The sequence below is a fragment of the Ahaetulla prasina genome, chromosome 3 (genome assembly GCF_028640845.1).
Source record: "Ahaetulla prasina isolate Xishuangbanna chromosome 3, ASM2864084v1, whole genome shotgun sequence".
Lineage (NCBI taxonomy): Eukaryota > Metazoa > Chordata > Lepidosauria > Squamata > Colubridae > Ahaetulla > Ahaetulla prasina.
In genome coordinates, this window is record NC_080541.1 from 161,215,651 (window position 1) to 161,239,858 (window position 24,208).

Here is a 24,208-nt window from a genome sequence, read left to right on the forward strand (position 1 = left end):
AAGACAATGCGCTTTAAGGAGGAAAGGAGGGAAATGAATGCCATATCTTCTCAAACGGGGGGGAAAAAACCCCTGTTTCGCTGAGCACATTCTGAGGGAAGAAATTGCCTTGAGAGACAGATTTCACCGCCTTATTTCTCTGCTTCGTGATGCCTGCTGGGAATTGTGGTCTTTCTTTTTGCCAAGGACCGGTTTTTCTTACAGACGGGGAGTTCAGCCTTCAGTTCCCAAGGTCCTCTGCGAGGAGCTGGCGGCGTCTAGTTCTGTTTCCCGGATGTCGCTTTCGCCGGAAGAGAAGCGAGTTTCTGTGGGGGCCGGCCATCTTGTGTGGGCAGCAAAGAAGCACGTAGGGGGTGGGCCGGGGCCTGGGCAGCATCGGAGGAGGATCCCACCCAAAGGGGTCCATCATGCCCGGACACCTGCAGGAAGGCTTCGGTTGCGTCGTCACCAACCGCTTTGACCAGCTCTTGGACGACGAATCCGACCCCTTCGAGGTGATCCAGGCGGCCGAGAGCCGCAAGAAAGAGAGCACCGGTGGGGGCGGCGGCGGCGGAGGCCACCAAGGCAGCCGCGGCGGCGGAGGCGGCCAAGCGGCCCAAGCTAATTCATCGTCAGGCGGCGGTTCGGGCCAGGTCGGTTCCGGCGGAGGGAGCGGCAGCGCGGCGAAGCAGCTGCGCAGGGAATCGCAGAAGGAGCGCAAGAACCCGTTGCCGCCCTTCGCCTCTTCGACTGGGCCCGGAGGCGCCGGGGACCGGAGAGAGGATGGAGGCGGTCAGCCTGGCTCGGTGCCTCTCAGGAAGGAAGGTGAGTGGCGGGGCCGCTCCTCTCTTCTGCGGCGGGTGGAGGAGGAGGCGGCGGCGGCGGGGCTCTCCACAAGGTCAGTGTTGCTCTATCTGGGCGGGCGGAGAGAAACCAGACCTCGTCCCCCCAGTCAGTAGCGGGTCTTTCTCCTCCCCCCCCTCAATTCCACCTAGCACGTGGTGCCGGAGCGGGACCCCCTCCTCTCTTTTTTCCCGCTTGTCTGGCTCAAAGGCAGCCTTCCAGGAGGAGGAGAGCTCTGCCCGTCTCCCTCACGTGGAGGGCACGGCGGGGCTACTTGGCCTTGCCTGCTCCACGCTCCACCCTGTCCGGAATGCCCCCCCCCCCGATGTGTTGACCGGGCCGTCGTGGGAAAGCGCGCCTGGTGCAGTCGACCCGAGCTGAGTTCCTGAGGCGAACCCTCCCATGTTCTCTGCTCGCGGGGATGGGTGGGTGGAGGGATAGGGGGGCGAATGGATGCAGAAACGTTTCCAGCGGGCGCCGACCCGAGATCGGTTTTTTCTCCTCGCTTGGGGGGGCGGGGAAGGGAGCGGGGGGAATGGCCCCGGCAAGGCCTGCAAAGGCGAGCGTGATGGTGGGTGGTGGGGAGCTCGAAGGGAGAGGGAAACTTCCCAATCTTGGAATGCTTGAGAAAAGGGAGGGCGATTTTTTCAAAGTGTAGCAATCCTGCTGGTTGCCCGTGCAGAAGAAGCGGCGGCGGCAGTAGCCAGCCTGGACCACGCGGGGGTTTGGGAGGAACGAAGTTGAGTCCATTTGTACCTGGGCCACGTGCATATCCCGCGTGGTGCTGGGGCTTGTCGCTTGGCTTCGCTTGCCTGCTTACTAATGCCCGCCTACTTAAGGGCTGAATAGACAAAATGGCACTGTGGAGGTGAAATGACCGATTGCCTTGGATTCTGGACTGTAACTTGTTAAAAAAAACCTTTTTTCCCCCCATGTTAGTGAGAGGTTTCTTTTTTTCCCTCCTCCCGTAAAAGCTGGTCCAAATAGGTTTGAATCTGGTGTTTGCTTTGCCTTATTGGCTTGATTTGAGTGTATCCATAGAATTGGGGCTTATTTTTAAGGTGAAAGGCAAGATCCGTGGACCATTGTTTAAACATTTTGCAACAGTATGTAAATAAAATAAAATGAACTAAGTGTGTTTAAAACACAATGGTTTTTTAACTGAATAGAATACTTTTTAAAAGGAAATAAATGGCGCTCTTTGAGGATGTTGATTAAATAGTGCTAATTATATGATTGTAGCCTTATTTTCTATGAACTCAAGCAGGAGTCTGAAAGCATGGTAATATTTTTAATGGCGCCATGCTACACCATGCAATAATAAAGAAAATATATGTGTAACTTTATTGCTTTAAATCTACCTTGATTACAAAAATGTTTTTGCTTATAATATATGTTAAATAATCTTAAAGATTATTTTAAAGATTATTTAATAGTTATCAGTCAAGTGTCCTGTGTAATGGAGCACAATTCTCATCACCAGCCAACTAGCACTGGCACTTGCAGAAGAGAAAGTTAAATTAGTACAGGCAATAGGAGGAGGAGGTGATTATGGGATTAGTAATTGAAATAGATTGTTCTTAAATTTATTTAATAGTTTTGTATGCTCCAGAGAAATATTTAAATATTCAAATAGTAAAAATGCAGTTTTTGAATAAGACAGTTATTAAAATATTAAACCAAGATTTGTGATGTTTTAAACTTTAATCTGGATATTGATGTTTTTCAACGCTTATAGAAATTGCCAGAAGCAAATTTTGTTGAAGTTCTCTGATAATATTTGAATATGAAATTGGGGGCTATGAAGTAAAGGCTACAAGACAGACAATTTCAGAATGCTTAGTTTTCAGCATACGTTTATTGCCATCTACTGACTGTCAGGAGTTTTGCAGCTGTACATTCTATCTACCGCTTGAAAATGTTCATGAGTAAGACTTTTAATGTAGAAAAATTAGGTTGATAACTTTTTGCAACAATATGGCAGTTCAACATTAGTACTTCTGTAATTGCCTTCATTCAACCTTGCTTGAGTTTTTGCTTTGTAATTTGAAGAAATGAAATTACATTTGTGATTTTATCTAGATTTTTATGCAAACTCTATACGCTTATGGAGATGTCTATTTTTGGAGAATTTCAGGTTAGTCTACATAAACTTCTAGAGGAATTATTTTTGATACAGAAGTGACCTGCTTGAATCCCACTTGTTTTTAAAAGTTTGGATTATGATATGTTTTTTCAAAGCTTTGCCTATTTTCACATATGAGAGTCTGATAAAAACCCATTTTATGGCAATCCATTTTTTACTTTGACCATAGCTATAGTAAAAGGATTATGCTACAAAAGCTGTCTTCGTTAGATAAAAGTATACATAACAAGAACAATCCTTGTCCATTTGAGTAAAATATACCGTTTCCCCCCAAATAAGACATCCCCTGATAATAAGCCCAATTGGGCTTTTGAGTGCATGGCAATAAGGCCAAGCACTTATTTCAGGGTTCAAAAAAATATAAGACAGGGTCTTATTTTTGGGGAAACACGCTAAATAGCACCTAAATAATTTCACAAAAATGTTTTTTTTTCTTTGTAAAAATCTTATAGGCATATCTTCAAATGGTAGAGAAGGCAAAGGAGAGGCTTAAATGTTGAATTCTATGGTAACTTTAAAGATGGTAGAATAGTGGCAATGGATGCATGGAGGAAAACAAATCATCTTACTTTTATACCTTTTACTTTTATAACATTGTAAATTCCCCTTCATGAATATTGTTGTACTTAAGGTTATATACAGATACTTTGCGTATATTTCTGTAGTATGAAAATTACAGCATAATTTCTAGATATTGTGGAAAAGAGTACATACGATAATACTACTTGTAAAATAGTAAGTAGCTTCTGCTTAGAAACATCAAATCCAGCCAATTTAATACAGGTTCAATAACCTTACATGGCTTGCTAAAAATTCAGTAATGATTGTTCATCAGACAAGCTATTCTAATTGAATCACAATGCAACTATAATCTAGGCACTTGAAAGAGAAATTTATGTAAAGTTTATTTCACCTGTGTATTTTTATCCAGTGACTGAGATTGTTCTGAACATAATTGAAAAAGATTGGTGCATATCACAGATTTTGAAGTAGTTGTTACATATGTGTTCAGTTGAGCTGCATGAAAATAGTTTCATTTATACCATCCAATAGAATTTCTTTATATTACTGGCAGTTATGCAATATATGTAACACCACTAATAATAGCAAAGTCAAAAAATACTTTTGCTTTTATTTTGAACAACAGTTGCAGCAGTGAAAGTTATTGGCTTGGTGGATCCAGACTAAGTTAATTGCATTTTAATCCAGTTGAAATAAGACATAAGTTATGTTAAAACATGGTCAGGAAGTACAGCAAAAAGGCACCGTTGTCCTTCAGAAAGCTAGTATGCCTTGGCAAGGGCAATTAAGATATGCTTTCCAATTTCTGTAGATTCAAAGTGACAAGAGAAAAGTAAACTTGACCTGATTAAAATTGAGGAGAAAGCCAAGGATTATGTTCCCACATAATGGTACCTGGATAGATGTGAAGTTCAGTGTCAAGTATTTACTGGCACCCTTTAATCAGAGGTAAATAGTATGTAGCTTCAGGACTTGGCCTGGTCTGAAATGTGCACTCACCAAATCAAAAGATAGTCATTGATGATAACCCGTTGGGGGATTCTGGGACTGACATTTCTCTTTCAACAGGTTCTGTTCAGGCTGTGCCTCTTGAGTATTAGGTATGGCTAATAGTTTTCATAAGCAATATTTTACTGAGATTCCTTGTTCTCCTTCAAGCAACTTAGAATTGTTTTATATAGTGATATATATGACAGTTTTAGAACTCACTGGTTTAACATTCAGCAGAACTTTTGAATCTAATTCATAATATATTAGTAGATTTATAGCCCATATTTTTTGGCCAATGATAATACTATTTGAAGCCACCATTGTTCTCAGGATGAGAAAAAGCCAACTTTTAATATAAAAATCATTTCTGTTTCTTTGTTTGAATGAAACTTTGGCACTGTTAGTTAGCCAGTTGGTTTCAAGCAGTGTGGTGGAATTATTGGCACTGTGACAGCTTCCAGGCAGAGAGAATAGAGTATATTGCATGTTGAGACCTAGTACTTTCAGTTGCACAAATGTTGCATGTGGGGAGGGGATTACTGTAGCAGATTAGTGCATTATTACAATTATTTCTATAAAGTCATATTTCCAGCTTCCTTATCACTATAGGCGAACATCTTTCTGTTATAACGAACTTGATAAGTATTCAAGCATACTGAAAAACGGTGGCTCTCCCATTTCTTAATTGCAACTGATTCATCACATTCTATAAAGGTTTCAGAAATAGACATTATTGATCAGATTAATTAAATTTCACTTTTTTCTTTCCAATATGCAAGACTGCAGTTAGGGAAACAAGTAACTTGATTATTTCACCAAAGAATACTATAGGTGTGAATTTTATTTAATATGAGAGTGAATATTTCATGTTTCAGATGTATATGAGCTTAATTTTAGCTTTTCCAGTTTGTAGCTTGGAGGATTATAAATACCTGTAGAGCTAGTTTGACCACAATTCCTATAAGATAATAACTAAGAACTGCTAGCAAAGGCAGCCATATAATACGGTCTTCTATCAGAAGATAACTATTGTTTATTACATATTGATAATGCCTGTGTTTAAAGAATACCAGTTGCTTGCTGGAGATCAGTAAATAATTTACTGATGCAGATTCCCTTCTATTTTAGGGATAAGACGAATTGGCAGAAGGCCTGATCAGCAACAGCCTCAGGGAGAGGGCAAGCCTATTGAGAGGAGGCAGGAGAGACGGCCTCCTCGTGAACGACGATTTGACAAACCTGCTGAAGAAAAGGGTGAAGGAGGAGAATTTTCTGTTGATAAGTAAGGATTGTACATTTTAAGATTGTTTGGATGATTGTGTGCTAGGGTAATCAACAAATTGACCTGTTGAATGTAATCCCAAGTAAGTTAATTAGGAAGCGGAGAATATTTCCTTTTAGAAAAACAGGTTTCTTCATACATTTTAATTAAAATATTGTGAATCACTTAATTTCAAGTAGACTATGGCAATACTTTTAAAAAATACAGTTTTGTGGGGCTTAATTTAGACCCTATTCTACTTCTGCTTACAATAGACCCATTATTGATCGTCCTATACGTGGCCGTGGTGGTCTTGGAAGAGGTGGTCGTGGTGGAAGAGGACGTGGAATGGGCAGAGGAGATGGCTTTGACTCTAGAGGCAAACGTGAATTTGATAGGCATAGTGGAAGCGACAGATCGTAAGTCTTAAAAACTCAGTAGCTTCTCTTTCAAAATATATTGCATTCTATTAGAATATTTTGCAAATTTGCCTTTGAATTTCTGTATCCCAGCACTATTGTGTTAACTCAGTTTTGTTAGTTCTCTTTCACATTCACATTTCAGTGGTCTAAAACACGAAGACAAGCGTGGCGGGAGTGGATCACACAACTGGGGAACTGTCAAAGATGAACTGACGTTAGTATAGTATTTTATTTTAAGCTTATATTTAAAATAAATATAAATTATAAGCAAAATTATGCATAGTTTAAGATGACATGATGAAAATGCAGAAATTATGTTTAATGTTCAGCATCCTTAGTTAGAAAGCAGTAATCATGATGAAAGGAATAAATCTTTTTGAAAACAGAATATTATGCAATAGAATAAAAATGTTTTTCAGTCTTAGCCTTTTGAGGCTGGTGCCAAATGTATGTCTGTTAAACTTCATCATATCACCTGTATTTTATTAGAGCATATATTTTAGAAAGCAAAGGAATGTATTTGGGAAAAATAGAAATTTTGAGAAGAACCCTACAATTTTTCATAAATTTAAACTGTGTGATGGCAAGTATGTTAGAAGTACTAATTAGAAACAATATTTTTTATTTTAAACTCTATAGTGACTTGGATCAATCACATGCAACAGAGGAAACACCAGAAGGAGAGGAACATCCCCCTGCTGACTCGGAAAACAAGTAAATATTAAATCGTTAGGTGTTTTTTTTAATCACCTATACAAAATTAAGTTGATTTCTTTGTGCTGACATGATGCATTGGAATGCATGAATGACCTTGGGGAAGAGATGCTGCCTAGGAAATAATCAGGCAAGAGAAGTGGGACACACACAAACACCCACCCACCCAATGGCTTACTAGTCAGAGGAAGAAACTTTGGAACTGTCTGATCTAATAGATCAGAAGGTGGTTAAAAGTTAAAGATCGGAGCGGGAAGTTTGTATCTTCAGACTTTCAAGATTGTGTTGATGTAGCTTTTGACTTTGGTTGTTGGAAGCCAGCATTGAAGATTGCAAATGGTGTTCATGTGACCGTAGGATGCTGTGCAGATCAGTTGCAAGAGCCATAACTGAGGATCACTTCAAAGTCTCCCTCATTCAGCACCATTGTAACTCTCAAAGGGTATTGAATAAGTAATTGTAAAACGGGGACTACCTGTCTTATATAAGTTCATCATATATAGTGTTCTTGACATTTATGTTGAAATTGAAAAAAAAAATAGAATCCTCAGTTAGGATACAAATCTATTTCAGGAATGACCATCCCGTATGGCAGCAAATAACCAAAACACAATTCTCCATTTCTAAGTAAGCAGTAAAAAGGTTCATTAAGCTTCTGGTATTAAAGCATGGATATTACTGTTTTAATACATGAAGAATCAAGGAAAAAGAGGTTGAAAATGCATTTCGAAGTGGCTGAAGAGGGAAAAAAATAGCAATAGCACTTAGACTTATATACGGCTTCACAGTGCTTTACAGCTCTAAGCAGTTTACAGAGTCAGCATATTGCCCCCAACAATCTGAGTCCTTTTGTTGCTGGTGACAACAAAATAATGTTGCCACCAGCCTAAATAGGCTGTTCACTCTGCTATATATATGTACAATTATATGTGCTATAACCAGTTCCCAATGTATCATCTGACTAGCATTTGAACTGATGATTAGATAATCTTGACCTATGACCATTTTTGTTCTGTGACTGTTCAAAAAGCTGCTGCAATGCTGAACAAATGCTTATAACTGATCCTTGGAGTTCCAGCCATCCTGACACCCTTATGGTCACATGATCATGGTCTGTACATTTGGCAACCGGTTCACGCTTACAACCAATTGCAGACCCTGTGACCGTGGGATCACCATTTACAACCTTCCGTGCCGGCTTATCCAGAAAGAAAATGGGGAAGCCAGCAGGGAAGCTGCTAAGTTGATGGAGTAAAACTTCCCACCTCCCCATCCTCTCTGCACTTGTGCTGTACTCCCTGGCAGCCCTCCCCAGACTATATCATGCCTCTCCTGCACCCTCTCCTCCCCTCCCCTGCCCAGCAACAGCCACTTATTCCCTTGCTGGACTGAAATTTTCTGCAGGCTTCCCCATTTATTTTGGTTATAGGAAACTGCCTTGCCTAGTGACTTGGCTGCTGGTTAACAACAAGAGGACCATAGGGTGATTGCTGTTGCTAAATAATGTGTTGTGCTTTACTACCTCATCATTTAGTGACAGAAATTCCGATCCTAATTGCTGTAATAAGTCAATACTACCTGTAGTTTTGAATGAGGTCTTCTGACAAATTAGAAATTAGTATTTTTGAAAAGACTTGTGAGATTGTATGTAATTAAAACGAAGATGCATTTAAAACTTATCCTTGCTACTATTGTGCATAGTCTTGCCATTTAGAGTATTTCTATTATTAATGTAGATGTAAGTACAGATCACAAAATGCTCTACCAAAAGCAGTTTTAGTGCCTTTTTTATTGCTTTAATACATAGAAAAAACCAGAAAAAAAGATGCAAGACATTTACATATACAGGAAATAATCTGATATTTACATATATCATAAAATCTTAATCACAAAATATAATAAAAATAGAATAATGAACCTTTACTACACATTAGTATGGAGCCAGTACATCAGCAAAAAGTTAACGTGTTTTTGTTCAATACTATAGTTCCACTGCCTTTCTAATATTTAAATAATTCTCTTGTTTCTCCCCCTCCCCCCCTTGATAAGTCATGGTAATTGATTCCCAATTTTTGGTATATACCGTACTTTTTGGAGTATAAGATGCACCCCCCCAAAAGTGGGGAAAATTGTGATGCGTCTTAATACACTGAATGTTGCCAACGCGATGGTCATTTTTGGCTTCCGCACTCCCCATTTTAGACCCATTCCAGGTAGCGGGGATCTCCACAGTACATTGCTGCTGATCGTTGCCTCTGCGTGTTGTGTTTGGCCTCCGTGTGTTTTGGCGTCCGATCCCTGCCGCCTGGAACGAGCCAAAAATGCGATGCACAGATGCCAAAAACGCGACACATGGAGGCGGTGATCACCGGCGATGTGCTGTGGCAATCCCCACAGCCTGGAACGGGTCTAAAACAGAGTGTGCGAAGGTCAAAAACACGGTGCACAGAGGCGGGTGATGCCCCCGGGCAATCCTCGCAGCCTGGAACAGCTGATTGGTGATATTCGGGGAGGCTGATCCAACCGCCAATCAGCTTTTCGTGCTAAATCAGGCTGCAATAATGTGCTGAAGTTTACCAGGCTGTTTACTGTTTGCTGCAAGGACGCTAGCCCATTGAATATCGATGGATGCTGATAGGCAGTGGCAGAATTTTTTTTTCTTGTTTTCCTCCCAAAAAATTGATGTGCATCTTATACTCCAAAAAATACGATTATTCAAAATTACATTTTTTCTTTAAATTTGTAACAGATTAATAAGACTTACAGATCCTGAATTAAAATGAAAGTTAAGGTGATTTCCTTTGAGTGCCACCTGTTTTAATCACAGGTTTATGCCCAGCTTTTTAAAACAGTAAAGAAAAATACATAATGCTGCCTTAAATAATATAGGTGTATTCCCTGATCTTTTATTTCATAATCCTTGCTAATAATTAAGGTTATCATACTTATACTTTTTAATTGTTTATTTGAAAAATAGTGTAATTTCAAGTCATCCAATCTAATTCAGTTTGATTATAATACAGGAATTGATATGCTGTAAATTGTAAAATAAGATGTTTTAATTAACTTTCTTGCCATTTAGCAGTTTTAGGCGTTCCTTGCAATTACTTAAAATAGTAAGTAATATGCTTAGCAACCTTTTACAAAATCAGATTGTGTGGGATAGACAGTTGAAGGTAGTATTATCTGCAATGCATATGTCAAGTTCACTGTTGATATTTGTGTGTGTGTATACACATAATATATTTGTATATTGTGTGTGTGTATATATATATATATATATATATATATATATATATATATATCAAGGAATTGGATTTCATAATCGGCAAGATTTTGTTATTTAGTGGCTTTTGTTTCTCATAACTTGTGGGGTAGGTACTCTTGTCAGAATTGTATTTTAGCTTTGGCTTCTGTGAATTCTAGTAAGTGTGCATTTGTGTTATGTGTGATATTAACTAGCCCAGAGGTTCCCAATCTTTTTCGCCCGCGGCTCCCGGCAATCCTCGCAGCCTGGAACGGGTCTAAAACAGAGTGTGCGAAGGCCAAAACACGGTGCACAGAGGCGGGTGATGCCCCGGCAATCCTCGCAGCCTGGAACGGGTCTAAAACAGAGTGTGCGAAGGCCAAAACACGGTGCACAGAGGCGGGTGATGCCCCGGCAATCCTCGCAGCCTGGAACGGGTCTAAAACAGAGTGTGCGAAGGCCAAAACACGGTGCACAGAGGCGGGTGATGCCCCGGCAATCCTCGCAGCCTGGAACGGGTCTAAAACAGAGTGTGCGAAGGCCAAAACACGGTGCACAGAGGCGGGTGATGCCCCGGCAATCCTCGCAGCCTGGAACGGGTCTAAAACAGAGTGTGCGAAGGCCAAAACACGGTGCACAGAGGCGGGTGATGCCCCGGCAATCCTCGCAGCCTGGAACGGGTCTAAAACAGAGTGTGCGAAGGCCAAAACACGGTGCACAGAGGCGGGTGATGCCCCGGCAATCCTCGCAGCCTGGAACGGGTCTAAAACAGAGTGTGCGAAGGCCAAAACACGGTGCACAGAGGCGGGTGATGCCCCGGCAATCCTCGCAGCCTGGAACGGGTCTAAAACAGAGTGTGCGAAGGCCAAAACACGGTGCACAGAGGCGGGTGATGCCCCGGCAATCCTCGCAGCCTGGAACGGGTCTAAAACAGAGTGTGCGAAGGCCAAAACACGGTGCACAGAGGCGGGTGATGCCCCGGCAATCCTCGCAGCCTGGAACGGGTCTAAAACAGAGTGTGCGAAGGCCAAAACACGGTGCACAGAGGCGGGTGATGCCCCGGCAATCCTCGCAGCCTGGAACGGGTCTAAAACAGAGTGTGCGAAGGTCAAAACACGGTGCACAGAGGCGGGTGATGCCCCGGCAATCCTCGCAGCCTGGAACGGGTCTAAAACAGAGTGTGCGAAGGTCAAAACACGGTGCACAGAGGCGGGTGATGCCCCGGCAATCCTCGCAGCCTGGAACGGGTCTAAAACAGAGTGTGCGAAGGCCAAAACACGGTGCACAGAGGCGGGTGATGCCCCGGCAATCCTCGCAGCCTGGAACGGGTCTAAAACAGAGTGTGCGAAGGCCAAAACACGGTGCACAGAGGCGGGTGATGCCCCGGCAATCCTCGCAGCCTGGAACGGGTCTAAAACAGAGTGTGCGAAGGCCAAAACACGGTGCACAGAGGCGGGTGATGCCCCGGCAATCCTCGCAGCCTGGAACGGGTCTAAAACAGAGTGTGCGAAGGCCAAAACACGGTGCACAGAGGCGGGTGATGCCCCGGCAATCCTCGCAGCCTGGAACGGGTCTAAAACAGAGTGTGCGAAGGTCAAAACACGGTGCACAGAGGCGGGTGATGCCCCGGCAATCCTCGCAGCCTGGAACGGGTCTAAAACAGAGTGTGCGAAGGCCAAAACACGGTGCACAGAGGCGGGTGATGCCCCGGCAATCCCCACAGCCTGGAACGGGTCTAAAACAGAGTGTGCGAAGGCCAAAAACACGGTGCACAGAGGCGGGTGATGCCCCCGGGCAATCCTCGCAGCCTGGAACAGCTGATTGGTGATATTCGGGGAGGCTGATCCAACCGCCAGTCAGCTGTTCGTGCTAAATCAGGCTGCAATAATGTGCTGAAGTTTACCAGGCTGTTTACTGTTTTCTGCAAGGACGCTAGCCCGTTGAATATCGATGGATGCTGATAGGCAGTGGCAGAATTTTTTTTTCTTGTTTTCCTCCCCAAAAATTGATGTGCATCTTATACTCCAAAAAATACGATTATTCAAAATTACATTTTTTCTTTAAATTTGTAACAGATTAAGACTTACAGATCCTGAATTAAAATGAAAGTTAAGGTGATTTCCTTTGAGTGCCACCTGTTTTAATCACAGGTTTATGCCCAGCTTTTTAAAACAGTAAAGAAACATACATAATGCTGCCTTAAATAATATAGGTGTATTCCCTGATCTTTTATTTCATAATCCTTGCTAATAATTAAGGTTATCATACTTATACTTTTTAATTGTTTATTTGAAAAATAGTGTAATTTCAAGTCATCCAATCTAATTCAGTTTGATTATAATACAGGAATTGATATGCTGTAAATTGTAAAATAAGATGTTTTAATTAACTTTCTTGCCATTTAGCAGTTTTAGGCGTTCCTTGCAATTACTTAAAATAGTAAGTAATATGCTTAGCAACCTTTTACAAAATCAGATTGTGTGGGATAGACAGTTGAAGGTAGTATTATCTGCAATGCATATGTCAAGTTCACTGTTGATATTTGTGTGTGTGTATACACACAATATATTTGTATATTGTATATATATATATATATATATATCAAGGAATTGGATTTCATAATCGGCAAGATTTTGTTATTTAGTGGCTTTTGTTTCTCATAACTTGTGGGGTAGGTACTCTTGTCAGAATTGTATTTTAGCTTTGGCTTCTGTGAATTCTAGTAAGTGTGCATTTGTGTTATGTGTGATATTAACTAGCCCAGAGGTTCCCAATCTTTTTCGCCCGCGGCTCCCCCGGAAATCCGACCTGCAACTGCGCATGCGCACCAGACGCCCCAGAAATGGCGCATCAGCGCCAGACCCAGCGGGCGCAGATATTCCGCGGCGCCCCCATGACGATAGCACGGCTCCCTGGGGAGCCGCGGCTCACACTTTGGGAATCACTGAACTAGCCCTTTTCCTGTTGCCTTTGTTAAGGTTCAATTTTTCCCAAATATTGGGGTCCTCGCCAGTGACTCTTGTCCTCTGATCAACTGTTTAAACTATTAAAGCTTCAGCCTCTTCATTAGGTTGAGGAATCCAATGAGCAATCTGGTTTTGTCAAAGTAGCAGACAACTATTTCACAGATATTGCAATCTATTATTGATTAATTGATTGGCTTAGGAAGGTTGATATTTTTCTCAGCAATTTCCATTTGGTTTTAATTTCTACAATTCAAGGTTTCTATTAACAGTGGCAATTTGGCATTTCTGATTGCCATTGGTAAAGCGAATCACACATTGCTAAACAAGGACAAAACATGTCATCATTTGCGACCAGTCTGCCCATTACTTTTATTGTGGGGAAATGAGAAAGAAGATCGCAAATGGCAACCATCTGATCCTCGGACGCTACAATATCATACTTACGAACTGGGCACTCAGATTGTGATCACATCGCAGTGTGGATACTTCAATGGATGGAACTCAGAACCAGTCATAAGTACAACTAGTTTAGCACCATCACAAGTTTGAACAGTCACTGAACTAAATAGTTGTTAACTGAGGACCATTTGTATTATGGAACTCAGAACCAGTCATAAGTACAACTAGTTTAGCACCATCACAAGTTTGAACAGTCACTGAACTAAATAGTTGTTAACTGAGGACCATTTGTATTATGGAACTCAGAACCAGTCATAAGTACAACTAGTTTAGCACCATCACAAGTTTGAACAGTCACTGAACTAAATAGTTGTTAACTGAGGACCATTTGTATTATGGAACTCAGAACCAGTCATAAGTACAACTAGTTTAGCACCATCACAAGTTTGAACAGTCACTGAACTAAATAGTTGTTAACTGAGGACCATTTGTATTATGGAACTCAGAACCAGTCATAAGTACAACTAGTTTAGCACCATCACAAGTTTGAACAGTCACTGAACTAAATAGTTGTTAACTGAGGACCATTTGTATTATGGAACTCAGAACCAGTCATAAGTACAACTAGTTTAGCACCATCACAAGTTTGAACAGTCACTGAACTAGCCCTTTTCCTGTTGCCTTTGTTAAGGTTCAATTTTTCCCAAATATTGGGGTCCTCGCCAGTGACTCTTGTCCTCTGATCAACTGTTTAAACTATTAAAGCTTCAGCCTCTTCATTAGGTTGAGGAATCCAATGAGCAATCTGGTTTTGTCAAAGTAGCAGACAACTATTTCACAGATATTGCAATCTATTATTGATTAATTGATTGGCTTAGGAAGGTTGATATTTTTCTCAGCAATTTCAATTTGGTTTTAATTTCTACAATTCAAGGTTTCTATTAACAGTGGCAATTTGGCATTTCTGATTGCCATTGGTAAAGCGAATCACACATTGCTAAACAAGGACAAAACATGTCATCATTTGCGACCAGTCTGCCCATTACTTTTATTGTGGGGAAATGAGAAAGAAGATCGCAAATGGCAACCATCTGATCCTCGGACGCTACAATATCATACTTACGAACTGGGCACTCAGATTGTGATCACATCGCAGTGTGGATACTTCAATGGATGGAACTCAGAACCAGTCATAAGTACAACTAGTTTAGCACCATCACAAGTTTGAACAGTCACTGAACTAAATAGTTGTTAACTGAGGACCATTTGTATTATGGAACTCAGAACCAGTCATAAGTACAACTAGTTTAGCACCATCACAAGTTTGAACAGTCACTGAACTAAATAGTTGTTAACTGAGGACCATTTGTATTATGGAACTCAGAACCAGTCATAAGTACAACTAGTTTAGCACCATCACAAGTTTGAACAGTCACTGAACTAGCCCTTTTCCTGTTGCCTTTGTTAAGGTTCAATTTTTCCCAAATATTGGGGTCCTCGCCAGTGACTCTTGTCCTCTGATCAACTGTTTAAACTATTAAAGCTTCAGCCTCTTCATTAGGTTGAGGAATCCAATGAGCAATCTGGTTTTGTCAAAGTAGCAGACAACTATTTCACAGATATTGCAATCTATTATTGATTAATTGATTGGCTTAGGAAGGTTGATATTTTTCTCAGCAATTTCAATTTGGTTTTAATTTCTACAATTCAAGGTTTCTATTAACAGTGGCAATTTGGCATTTCTGATTGCCATTGGTAAAGCGAATCACACATTGCTAAACAAGGACAAAACATGTCATCATTTGCGACCAGTCTGCCCATTACTTTTATTGTGGGGAAATGAGAAAGAAGATCGCAAATGGCAACCATCTGATCCTCGGACGCTACAATATCATACTTACGAACTGGGCACTCAGATTGTGATCACATCGCAGTGTGGATACTTCAATGGATGGAACTCAGAACCAGTCATAAGTACAACTAGTTTAGCACCATCACAAGTTTGAACAGTCACTGAACTAAATAGTTGTTAACTGAGGACCATTTGTATTATGGAACTCAGTATGTGGCTTATATTATTGACAGGATAAACACTTGGACTGGAGCCTTTTCCTGTTTCATAGGTTTAATTATCTCAGTAATTTATCTGGGAAATAAAATTGCAGCTAAAAAGGCAACTTGGAATAATAATCTTGTATAAAAGTAGTTTAATTCAGTGGGCTAAGGATTGCAATTCAGAATATTCTTTTAAAAAGATCTTATGGAGTCAAAAACCTGATATACCTATCCTGGGTATCATTTATAGCAGGGCTTGTAACTATAAAGGATGTAAATGGAAATTAAGAATGACTTTGGACAATTCTTCAGTTTTTATTTTAATTGTATGGAACTTTTCCTAATTTGTAGCTAATGGCCAACACTATGTTTACCTTTAATGAGTAAATCAGGATGATACATACCAAGCATTCCAATAGAAGAGAAGATCTGTAGCTCAGGATTGAACTGCAGAGTCCTTGATGCTCTCGAAACTTGGTTGTTTGCTTGCAGACATTTCATCACCTGGCTAAACTCAATGCACTAGTTGGATAATGAAATGTTTGCAAGCAAACAATCAAACTCAAAGTCTCCATAGTATCAACCATTGTTTTTAAACTTAAAAGGTACAGCTGATAATAAAATTGAAAAAAAATAATAGAAACATTTTATCATCAGAATAAAATTTTGTGGTAAATATATATTTAGATTGCATTTGCTGCTTTTAGTTTTTTTCTAGGTTTTTTTTTCTTGTATTTAGATTTCATCCCTTGGAGGGAGAGAGAGAGAGATGATTGATTTGATTTATTTATTTATTTATTTATTTATTTATTTATTTATTAAGTGCTTGACATTCATACTTATAGGGAAAATGAAGTAGAAGAAGTTAAGGAAGAAGGTCCTAAAGAAATGACTCTTGATGAATGGAAAGCTATTCAGAATAAGGATCGTGCAAAAGTTGAATTCAACATCCGTAAACCAAATGAAGGTGCTGATGGACAATGGAAAAAAGGCTTTGTTCTGCACAAGTCAAAGAGTGAGGAGGTAGGTACAACTTATTTTTATTGTTTATTTATACATACAAGACTAATTGGCTTACGACAGTGTAACCATCTGTTTTCTAAATCAGATTTCAGAAACAAGCAGGTATTTGGTTAATTAAGCATTGCCAATTTTACTTTGAAACACAATTTTATATCCTTTGCAATTGAAAAATTTAAAAACAATGAGCAAAATCTTGGATTGTGATATTGTGTGTGGCCCTCAGACTTTATAAAAAAAATCACCTAATGTTAGTTTATAATATGGCAGGAAGAAAAAAATGATTAATACACGACTAGAGAATGTAACATATTAAATGTAAATGAAATCAGTGTTAACTTTTGTCTAGGTTTCATATTTTTGTTTGTCAATATCTGTTTTTCGTATCTGCAGGCATAAGTGGGGCTTTTAGCCCCTAAAAATTATATTTGGCTGGTAGAGCTGGAGAATACATTCCAGTTTTTTTAAATTAAGTTGGCTAGTGGGATGTGGGTTATGCATGTAAATCTGAGTCCTAGAACAATTTGTAGAAAGTGTGTTTTACTGAATAATTATTTAGACATGTAATATTCCATTGTATTAAAATTTCCATGAAAAGTAAACTCTGTAAAATTTAAGACCATTTAATTGCACTCTGCATCTTACTTAACTATGATAGCTCTCTGTCCAAAGTAATATTGTGAATCTGCTTTTCTTGTCCTTTTTATGGAGAGTTACAAGTAGTTCTTGATTTACATTTAATGACCATTCGAAGTTACAACTGCATGGAAAAAAGGGACTTATGGTTGTTTTTCATACCTACGACATTGCAGCATCCCCATGATCACATGATCAAAATATGTACTATTGGCAACTGGCATGTATTTTTGATGGTTGCAGTGTCCCGGGTCATATCCTTTTTTACAACCTTCTGACAACCAAAGTCAATGGGGAAGCAAGATTCATCACATTACTAATTACACAATCACATTACTAATTAACAACTGCAGTGATTCATTTAACAACTTGGGGCAAAACTCATAGAATTTCTTGCATTACAGAAATGTTGAGCTCAATTTTGTCATTAGTTGAGGACTACCTGTATGTTTATTGGAGACGTTGCTAAAAATGAGACCGCCTTGAAAATATCAAGCTATTTGTTTTTTATTTTTCTTGGCTCCTCTGTTTCTCAGTTGCAAAGTTGACCTTTTGTTTTTTGGTTTTTTTAAGGCGTGAGTTCCATAGTTTTCACTAGGGATAATTTATGGATGAGAGCAATGTGAATTGTAATCTAAAGCTGTATTTTAGAGTTCAGCACTTCCTTTTAACGCACCTACCTTGAAGTGACTTTTTTTCTCCTAAAGGTGATTTGATGCTTACGCTTATGTGTATTAATTTTATTAAACACACTGGCTTGAATCCTAATCCCATAACATCCTCTTTACTTGTGCTGGTTTTGGATTTTTCTTGGTGTATGTTTAAAAATAGGTAGTCGTAGATTTACAACAATTCATTTAGTGACCATTTGAAGTTACAATGACACTGACAAAAGGACTTGTGACCGTTTTTCACAGTTACTGTCAGGAAATTATTATTTGTCTAACTAGTTGGCCAGGCAATATAGAAACTAACTATGTATGTTTGTAGAAAGGCATGATACTGCTTTAAGGCTGTGCTGCATCATTGCAAGCATCCTGATTAGTTGAGCTCTGTAGCCAATGTATAAAAGGACTATTAAATTATAGCTTGTTGGGAATCTACAGAGATGCTACAGCATTGTAAGCTGAAGACATGCTGCAACTGTATATTTGAGCTTTATGATCATTGCTTGATCATGGCTAGTTACTGATTCCTCAAGATACTGACTGTTGTGTATTGAGCTGTGTTTTGCCAAACTTAAAGAAGACTTGGTAAGAAGACTTTGTGACATCCCTGACTAACTTTATATGTGTATGACCTGGAATTGTTTTTGGACTATGACTTTGCCTTTTCCCTAAAAGTAAAGGAATATCAAACCCCAGTTTGTCTGCAAGTGACTGTTATTGTATACAACCAGTCTCAGTCGTTTTCATGCGTAGGGTGCTCTGCTCAACAGTCCACAATCTTGGTTGTGAACCCAGATGACCCTTAACAGTTACAACTGTTGCAGGATCCCAATGGCCATGTAATCAAAATTCAGACACTTGGCAACTGACGTGTTTATAACAGTTACAATGTTCTGGGGGGTCATGTGATCCCCTTTTGCTACCTTCCCGACCAAGTCTATTGGGAAGCCAGATTGACTAAACAACCATGTTACTAGCTTAATAAGTGCAGGATTCACTTGACGACTGTAGCAAGAAAGGTAAAATGGGAAAACTCACTTCACTGTCTTGCTTAGCAACAGAAAATTTGGGCTCAATTATGGTTGTAAGTTGAGAACTACGTGTATCTTGCATCCTACAGTTTTGCCTGCTTAATCGTGGAATTAGTTACTCATGTATACACATGTGGGAGTCTCACTGTCTTTCTTTTGTTTTTATTCCTTGCCCATTGACATACAACTTACTTCAGACAAAGGGGATGTCAGAAATGCAGGGGAGTCAGCTGGAGCCCAATGAGGTACTTTTTGGTTTATCTTTACCTAATGAATAAGAAACTCAAGTTCAAATTTGAAGATATTTTTTAAAGAAAACCATTGAAAGTGTCAATAAAGCTTTTGGTTAATTCATTAATACTTTTTTTTGTAACCAGTTTGGTTGCTGACCAATCAGCATTTGTTCTTTTTTGTGCCCATATTTTTATCATGACTGTAAAGCTCCATGGCAATAATCTTGATTGTCTGATTTTTTTTCCTGAAGAAAAAAGTGTTGAAGGGATTTCAGTATTTGATTCCAGTTATTAGTATGTTTATCGGTGTTCCTTTTTCATTATTAGACGTATTCATTATCAGCTGTTAAGGAATAGTACTATAACATTGTCACACTGTCTCCTGCTTCTGTTCAAGTAGTTTGTTGTGGCTTATGTAGCTGAAACCATTTCAACCCAATGCATATTGGCAGACCTCATGGAGGTCAGTTCTCCCATTCACAGAATAGTATGCTTCAAGTTCATTTTATTTGGATTTTAACTGACTATAATTTTCTTGATTATGGTTTGCTTGTATATTGTGTATCTTTCAGTTGATCTTACTGATTATTCAGTTGCAGTAAGACAAATTACTTGGAGGTAATGAAGAAGGAATGGGGCTCTGCAGAGAGCTTTAGGGTAACCTGTGCAATAGTAATTGAGAATGACAGTCTCTTACAATTCTTACAGGAATATGGTACAAACCCAATTTATAAATGTGTTCTGGGGCAGTCTCATCTGTAAAGTCAGCTATTTAAAATATAATGTATATATATATAAAATAATATAATATCCAGATCTCAACCAGCAAATGCTCAGTCTTACATATTGGAAAAAAGAACCCAAACACTAAGTACATACTTGATGGACATTACCTTACAGATGACCCCCACCCCGTTAAAGACCTTGGAGTTTTCATGTCAAATGATCTAAGTGTCAAAGCCCACTGTAATTACATAGCAAAAAAGGCCCTAAGAGTTGTAAACCTAATCCTGCGTAGCTTCTTTTCCAAAAACACTACACTACTAACCAGAGCATATAAAACATTTGCTAGACCAGTTCTAGAATACAGCTCGCCTGTTTGGAACCCTCACCACATCTCTGACATCAATGCAATTGAGCGAGTCCAGAAATATTTTACAAGAAGAGTTCTCCATTCCTCTGAAAACAACAAAATACCTTATCCCACCAGACTTGAAATCCTAGGCCTAGAAAACTTGGAACTCTGTCGCCTTCCACAAGACCTAAGTTTAACTCATAGAATCATCTATTGTAATGTCCTTCCTGTTAAAGACTACTTTAGCTTTAATTGCAACAACACAAGAGCAACCAACAGATTTAAACTTAATGTTAACCGCTTTAATCTAGATTGCAGAAAATATGACTTCTGTAACAGAATCATCAGTGCTTGGAATACTTTACCTGACTCTGTGGTCTCTTCCCTTAATCCTAAAAGCTTCAACCAAAAACTTTCTACTGTTGACCTCACCCCATTCCTAAGAGGACCATAAGGGGCGTGCATAAGCGCACAGACGTGCCTACCGTTCCTGTCCTATTGTTTCTTTTTTTTCTTTTCTTCTTCCTATATATATATTGATGCTTATACCTCCTAATATTTACTCATATATATGTTTATATACTATATAATCCTTTTTATATGATGTTGTGACAAAAATAAATAAATAAAAAATAAAATAAATAAAATAATAATTATAGGGTTCCATAACTTAACCTGTTAAAAATACAGTTTTGAGACACATTAGACAATGTTCAAACGTCGTTCCTCATTCCATTCTAATATCAATTTGTCTGGTTTGCAGCCTACTAGTTTAAGTAATATGGATAAAGCGCTATATAATTTTCTGTTTTTGAATGAAAATAAATTTTAAGGCATACCAGTTAAACCGGAATTACTTGATTTCATTACAGTCTCATGCTGAGGACTCTGTAATGGATCATCATTTCCGCAAGCCAGCAAACGATATCACGTCTCAACTGGAGATCAATTTTGGGGATCTTGGTCGTCCTGGGCGTGGTGGTAGAGGTGGAAGAGGCGGTCGTGGGCGTGGGGGAAGGGCTAACCGTGGAAGCAGAACTGACAAGGTAATTGATTTCATGCAAATGAAATGTCAACTGAGGCAAATGTTTTATGGAACTGAGCTGCTTCTAGAAATGGTGCACAGCATTGCAAGCCTAGCCTAACTTGTAAAAATAAAGTTATATCTGAAAGAGTAAGAAGTTTCCTTTAGGGAAGATGTTTATGTGATAGTTTTATGGCTGAAATGTCAAATACATTAGCTATTCCTCAGTTTCGCTTAAATGATTGCAATAGGTTGTGAGAACTAGATAACTTCTTAAGTACTAGAGGAGTTATTTCTTTTCCATTTAAGTTGCAGCTGACTCTCCTTCCCCTTCCTCCCAAATTGTAGCAAAGGGGAGGAAGTTATGCCCTTTTGCATGCATTAAAGCTACTTCACTCAATTTTTGATATTTCCATGATATGTATTACATGATCTCAGAGTTACAGAGTTACTTTCAAATATACAGTTTCCCATTTATAAAATTAATTTCTTAGTTCCATTTTTACTTCCTAGTTCTATTAGTTCCATGCATACTACAAATTAAAAAACCCTGTTATTCTAGTTAACAATAAAGTGTCTTAATTCCAGATTTGTATATCCCAAGAAGGAATGAATTTATGTTACACTTGATGCATTTTTCTGTTTGTTTCTTCTTGGGTTAGGGTTCCAAATCTGCACCAGCATTTCCACTAGCTATTCAGAGCAATTTGAGAATTTGAGGGATGGAAGATGGGCACTGCATGAAAAAGTGTCAACTGCCCTGATTTCATCAACAAACAATTGTTTAGTATTCTCACTTCAGCAACATATCTACTAACGAAAGAATCCTCAATAAATATTTTTGCTTGTCTTTTAGTTGGTTAAAGAGTTTGATGTGATCCACACACCCAACCAGGTTAGTGGCTTGATAATTTTATAACATGAGTACAGTAATGCTAAGGCTAATGCTCTTCCTAGATTTCCTTCCCTCATTTGTGTGACAACCTCAGTGTATTCAGCAGTAAATCACTTTGAGATCTCTGCTCCTCTGACTTTGGAAATATTTTGCCTAGGATTCTTTTACTACCCCTTGTGACTAATTTCCACTCAGAGTTTAAGTGACAAATAATGTTGTTAGTGTTTTAATGTTTTTTTAGTGTTTTAGTTAAGTTCTTTTTTTCTCCTTCCCTTCCTTTATTAATCATGGACTCTATTATTTTGAGGGTCAAGAAAACCTTTATGTCATTCACACTGATAATTTCATACACATCTATAATACCTTATTTGTTAACCCTTGAAACTTTTTGCGATAGCAAAATGGGTACTGGATGATTTTTCCCATAAAAAGGATATTTTGTAGAGCAGACACCATTACTAAAAGGGGATTATATTAATAAGTAGTTGACTTATACAGCAAATATGTGCAAGACTAGTACTTGTGCAACTTTACCACTTTATATATGTTTATTTGTTGTATACGTCTTAAATAATATAGCTAATGAAAGTGCTATATTGACTATCAGAATGACAGACCTCCTCTTTCGTTTCAGTCAAGTGCTTCTGCTCCTGATGTTGATGATCCAGAAGCTTTCCCGGCTTTATCCTAAACTGGATGCCCTAAGCCAACCCTGCCTCTTGTTGGGCCCTTCTCTACAAGGCTTGCATGCTTAAGGATCCTAAAAACAACTTAAGATATTAAAACGGGGACTCTCATTCATGCCATTCACACCTGAAGACTGAATTTTACCTGTTTTGAAATGAACTTCTCTTGCTACACAGAAGCAACAATATGGTAGTCAGTTTTGTATTTAGAAATGTAATGGTAGCAGGGATGTTTTCATAATTTTTTTCAGAAATTATGCATTCTTCATGGATACTTTTTTGTATTGCTGCTTGAAAATATGCGTTTCCAAACTTGAAATATAGGTGTGAACAGTGTGTACCAGTTAAAGCTTTCACTTCATTTATTTTATTTTTTTTTAAATTAGGGTTAGATGTGCTTTCCCTAAACTACAAACAATTTTAACTCTTGCACACTATTTCTTTTAATACTGCTTAGCAGATGGTTTTCAGTCCACGGTCAGCTGGGATATGTATAAAAATAATATGGAAAATCGTTAGTACTGTGTGGAATACTAACTTCTGGAGTATTTGAGTTTTTAATACTTAAGTCAAACTTGGAAAGTCCATTTTCTTCTATCTTTGGTAGTTTGTGTATTCAAAATCTTTATACAAAATTGATATCAGATACTTGAAAAATAGTCAAAGCACATTGGTTTATATTCTCAATACCTGCTTGTGAATCCAGCAGCTCTGGTTGGATAATTGGCCTAAGCCATTTTTTTAAAAAAAAAAACAATCCATGTTGCACCTCTCATTCACCCTTTTTCTTCAAGAAAACTAGTTGTCTGTTTGGTAAACTTTGTTTAAACTTGTTAATATTGTTGCTACCAAAAATATTCGGTAGTGGAGCAACTTTTTTTCAAGACATGGAAGGTTGGGAACACAGTGGTATCTTATTTCTTAATATAGTTGGTTTAAACTACAGTTGATACTTTGTGGCAGTGCTGTAAATCTACATTAAAATGCAGCCCCTTGGGTGCATTTAAACACTGTTCCACTAGCATGCAACCCTGATTCTGAAGAAGAAACCAAAGGGCACTGTATACTTCTTGGGAAAAGGATTATTTGACTTGTTTAAATTGGAAAACCAAGACCATGAAAGTGGGACAGCAGTGGTCTGCGTGGGACATAAGCCAAACCTCGCCACCCAATTGAAATGTGGATCTTGCTCTATTGCTTCAGCTTTTGGCCTTGCCTAGCTGAGAAGTGAATGTTTTATTTTTGGTGTGGGGGGTGATTGTAAGCTCTCCTTTCCACTGTAGAATTTTCTTAATATTTTAACTTAATCCCTGTGAAAGAGAATGTTACCACTTTCAAAACATGAAAGGACTTGAGCAAATAATAAAAAAGGACTACTTTGCCTTTCTGTCTACAA

At 39.0% G+C, this 24,208-nt stretch overlaps 1 protein-coding gene across 2 annotated transcripts; it reads left to right on the top strand.

Moving 5' to 3' along the window:
- The first annotated feature begins 280 nt into the window (after positions 1–280).
- On the top strand, positions 281–24,208 carry SERBP1 (SERPINE1 mRNA binding protein 1). 2 transcript variants are annotated; one of them, XM_058178963.1, is made up of 10 exons: positions 281–804; positions 5,609–5,762; positions 6,017–6,160; positions 6,282–6,377; positions 6,803–6,877; positions 16,390–16,567; positions 19,097–19,144; positions 21,080–21,253; positions 22,088–22,126; positions 22,761–24,208. In XM_058178963.1, exons 1-10 carry the CDS (start codon positions 408–410, stop codon positions 22,815–22,817), a joined length of 1,362 nt encoding a protein of 453 aa, XP_058034946.1. In that variant the 5' UTR covers positions 281–407; the 3' UTR covers positions 22,818–24,208. The 2 variants fall into 2 exon arrangements, with proteins under 2 accessions (XP_058034946.1, XP_058034947.1); XM_058178964.1 differs by having other exon boundaries at positions 6,306–6,377.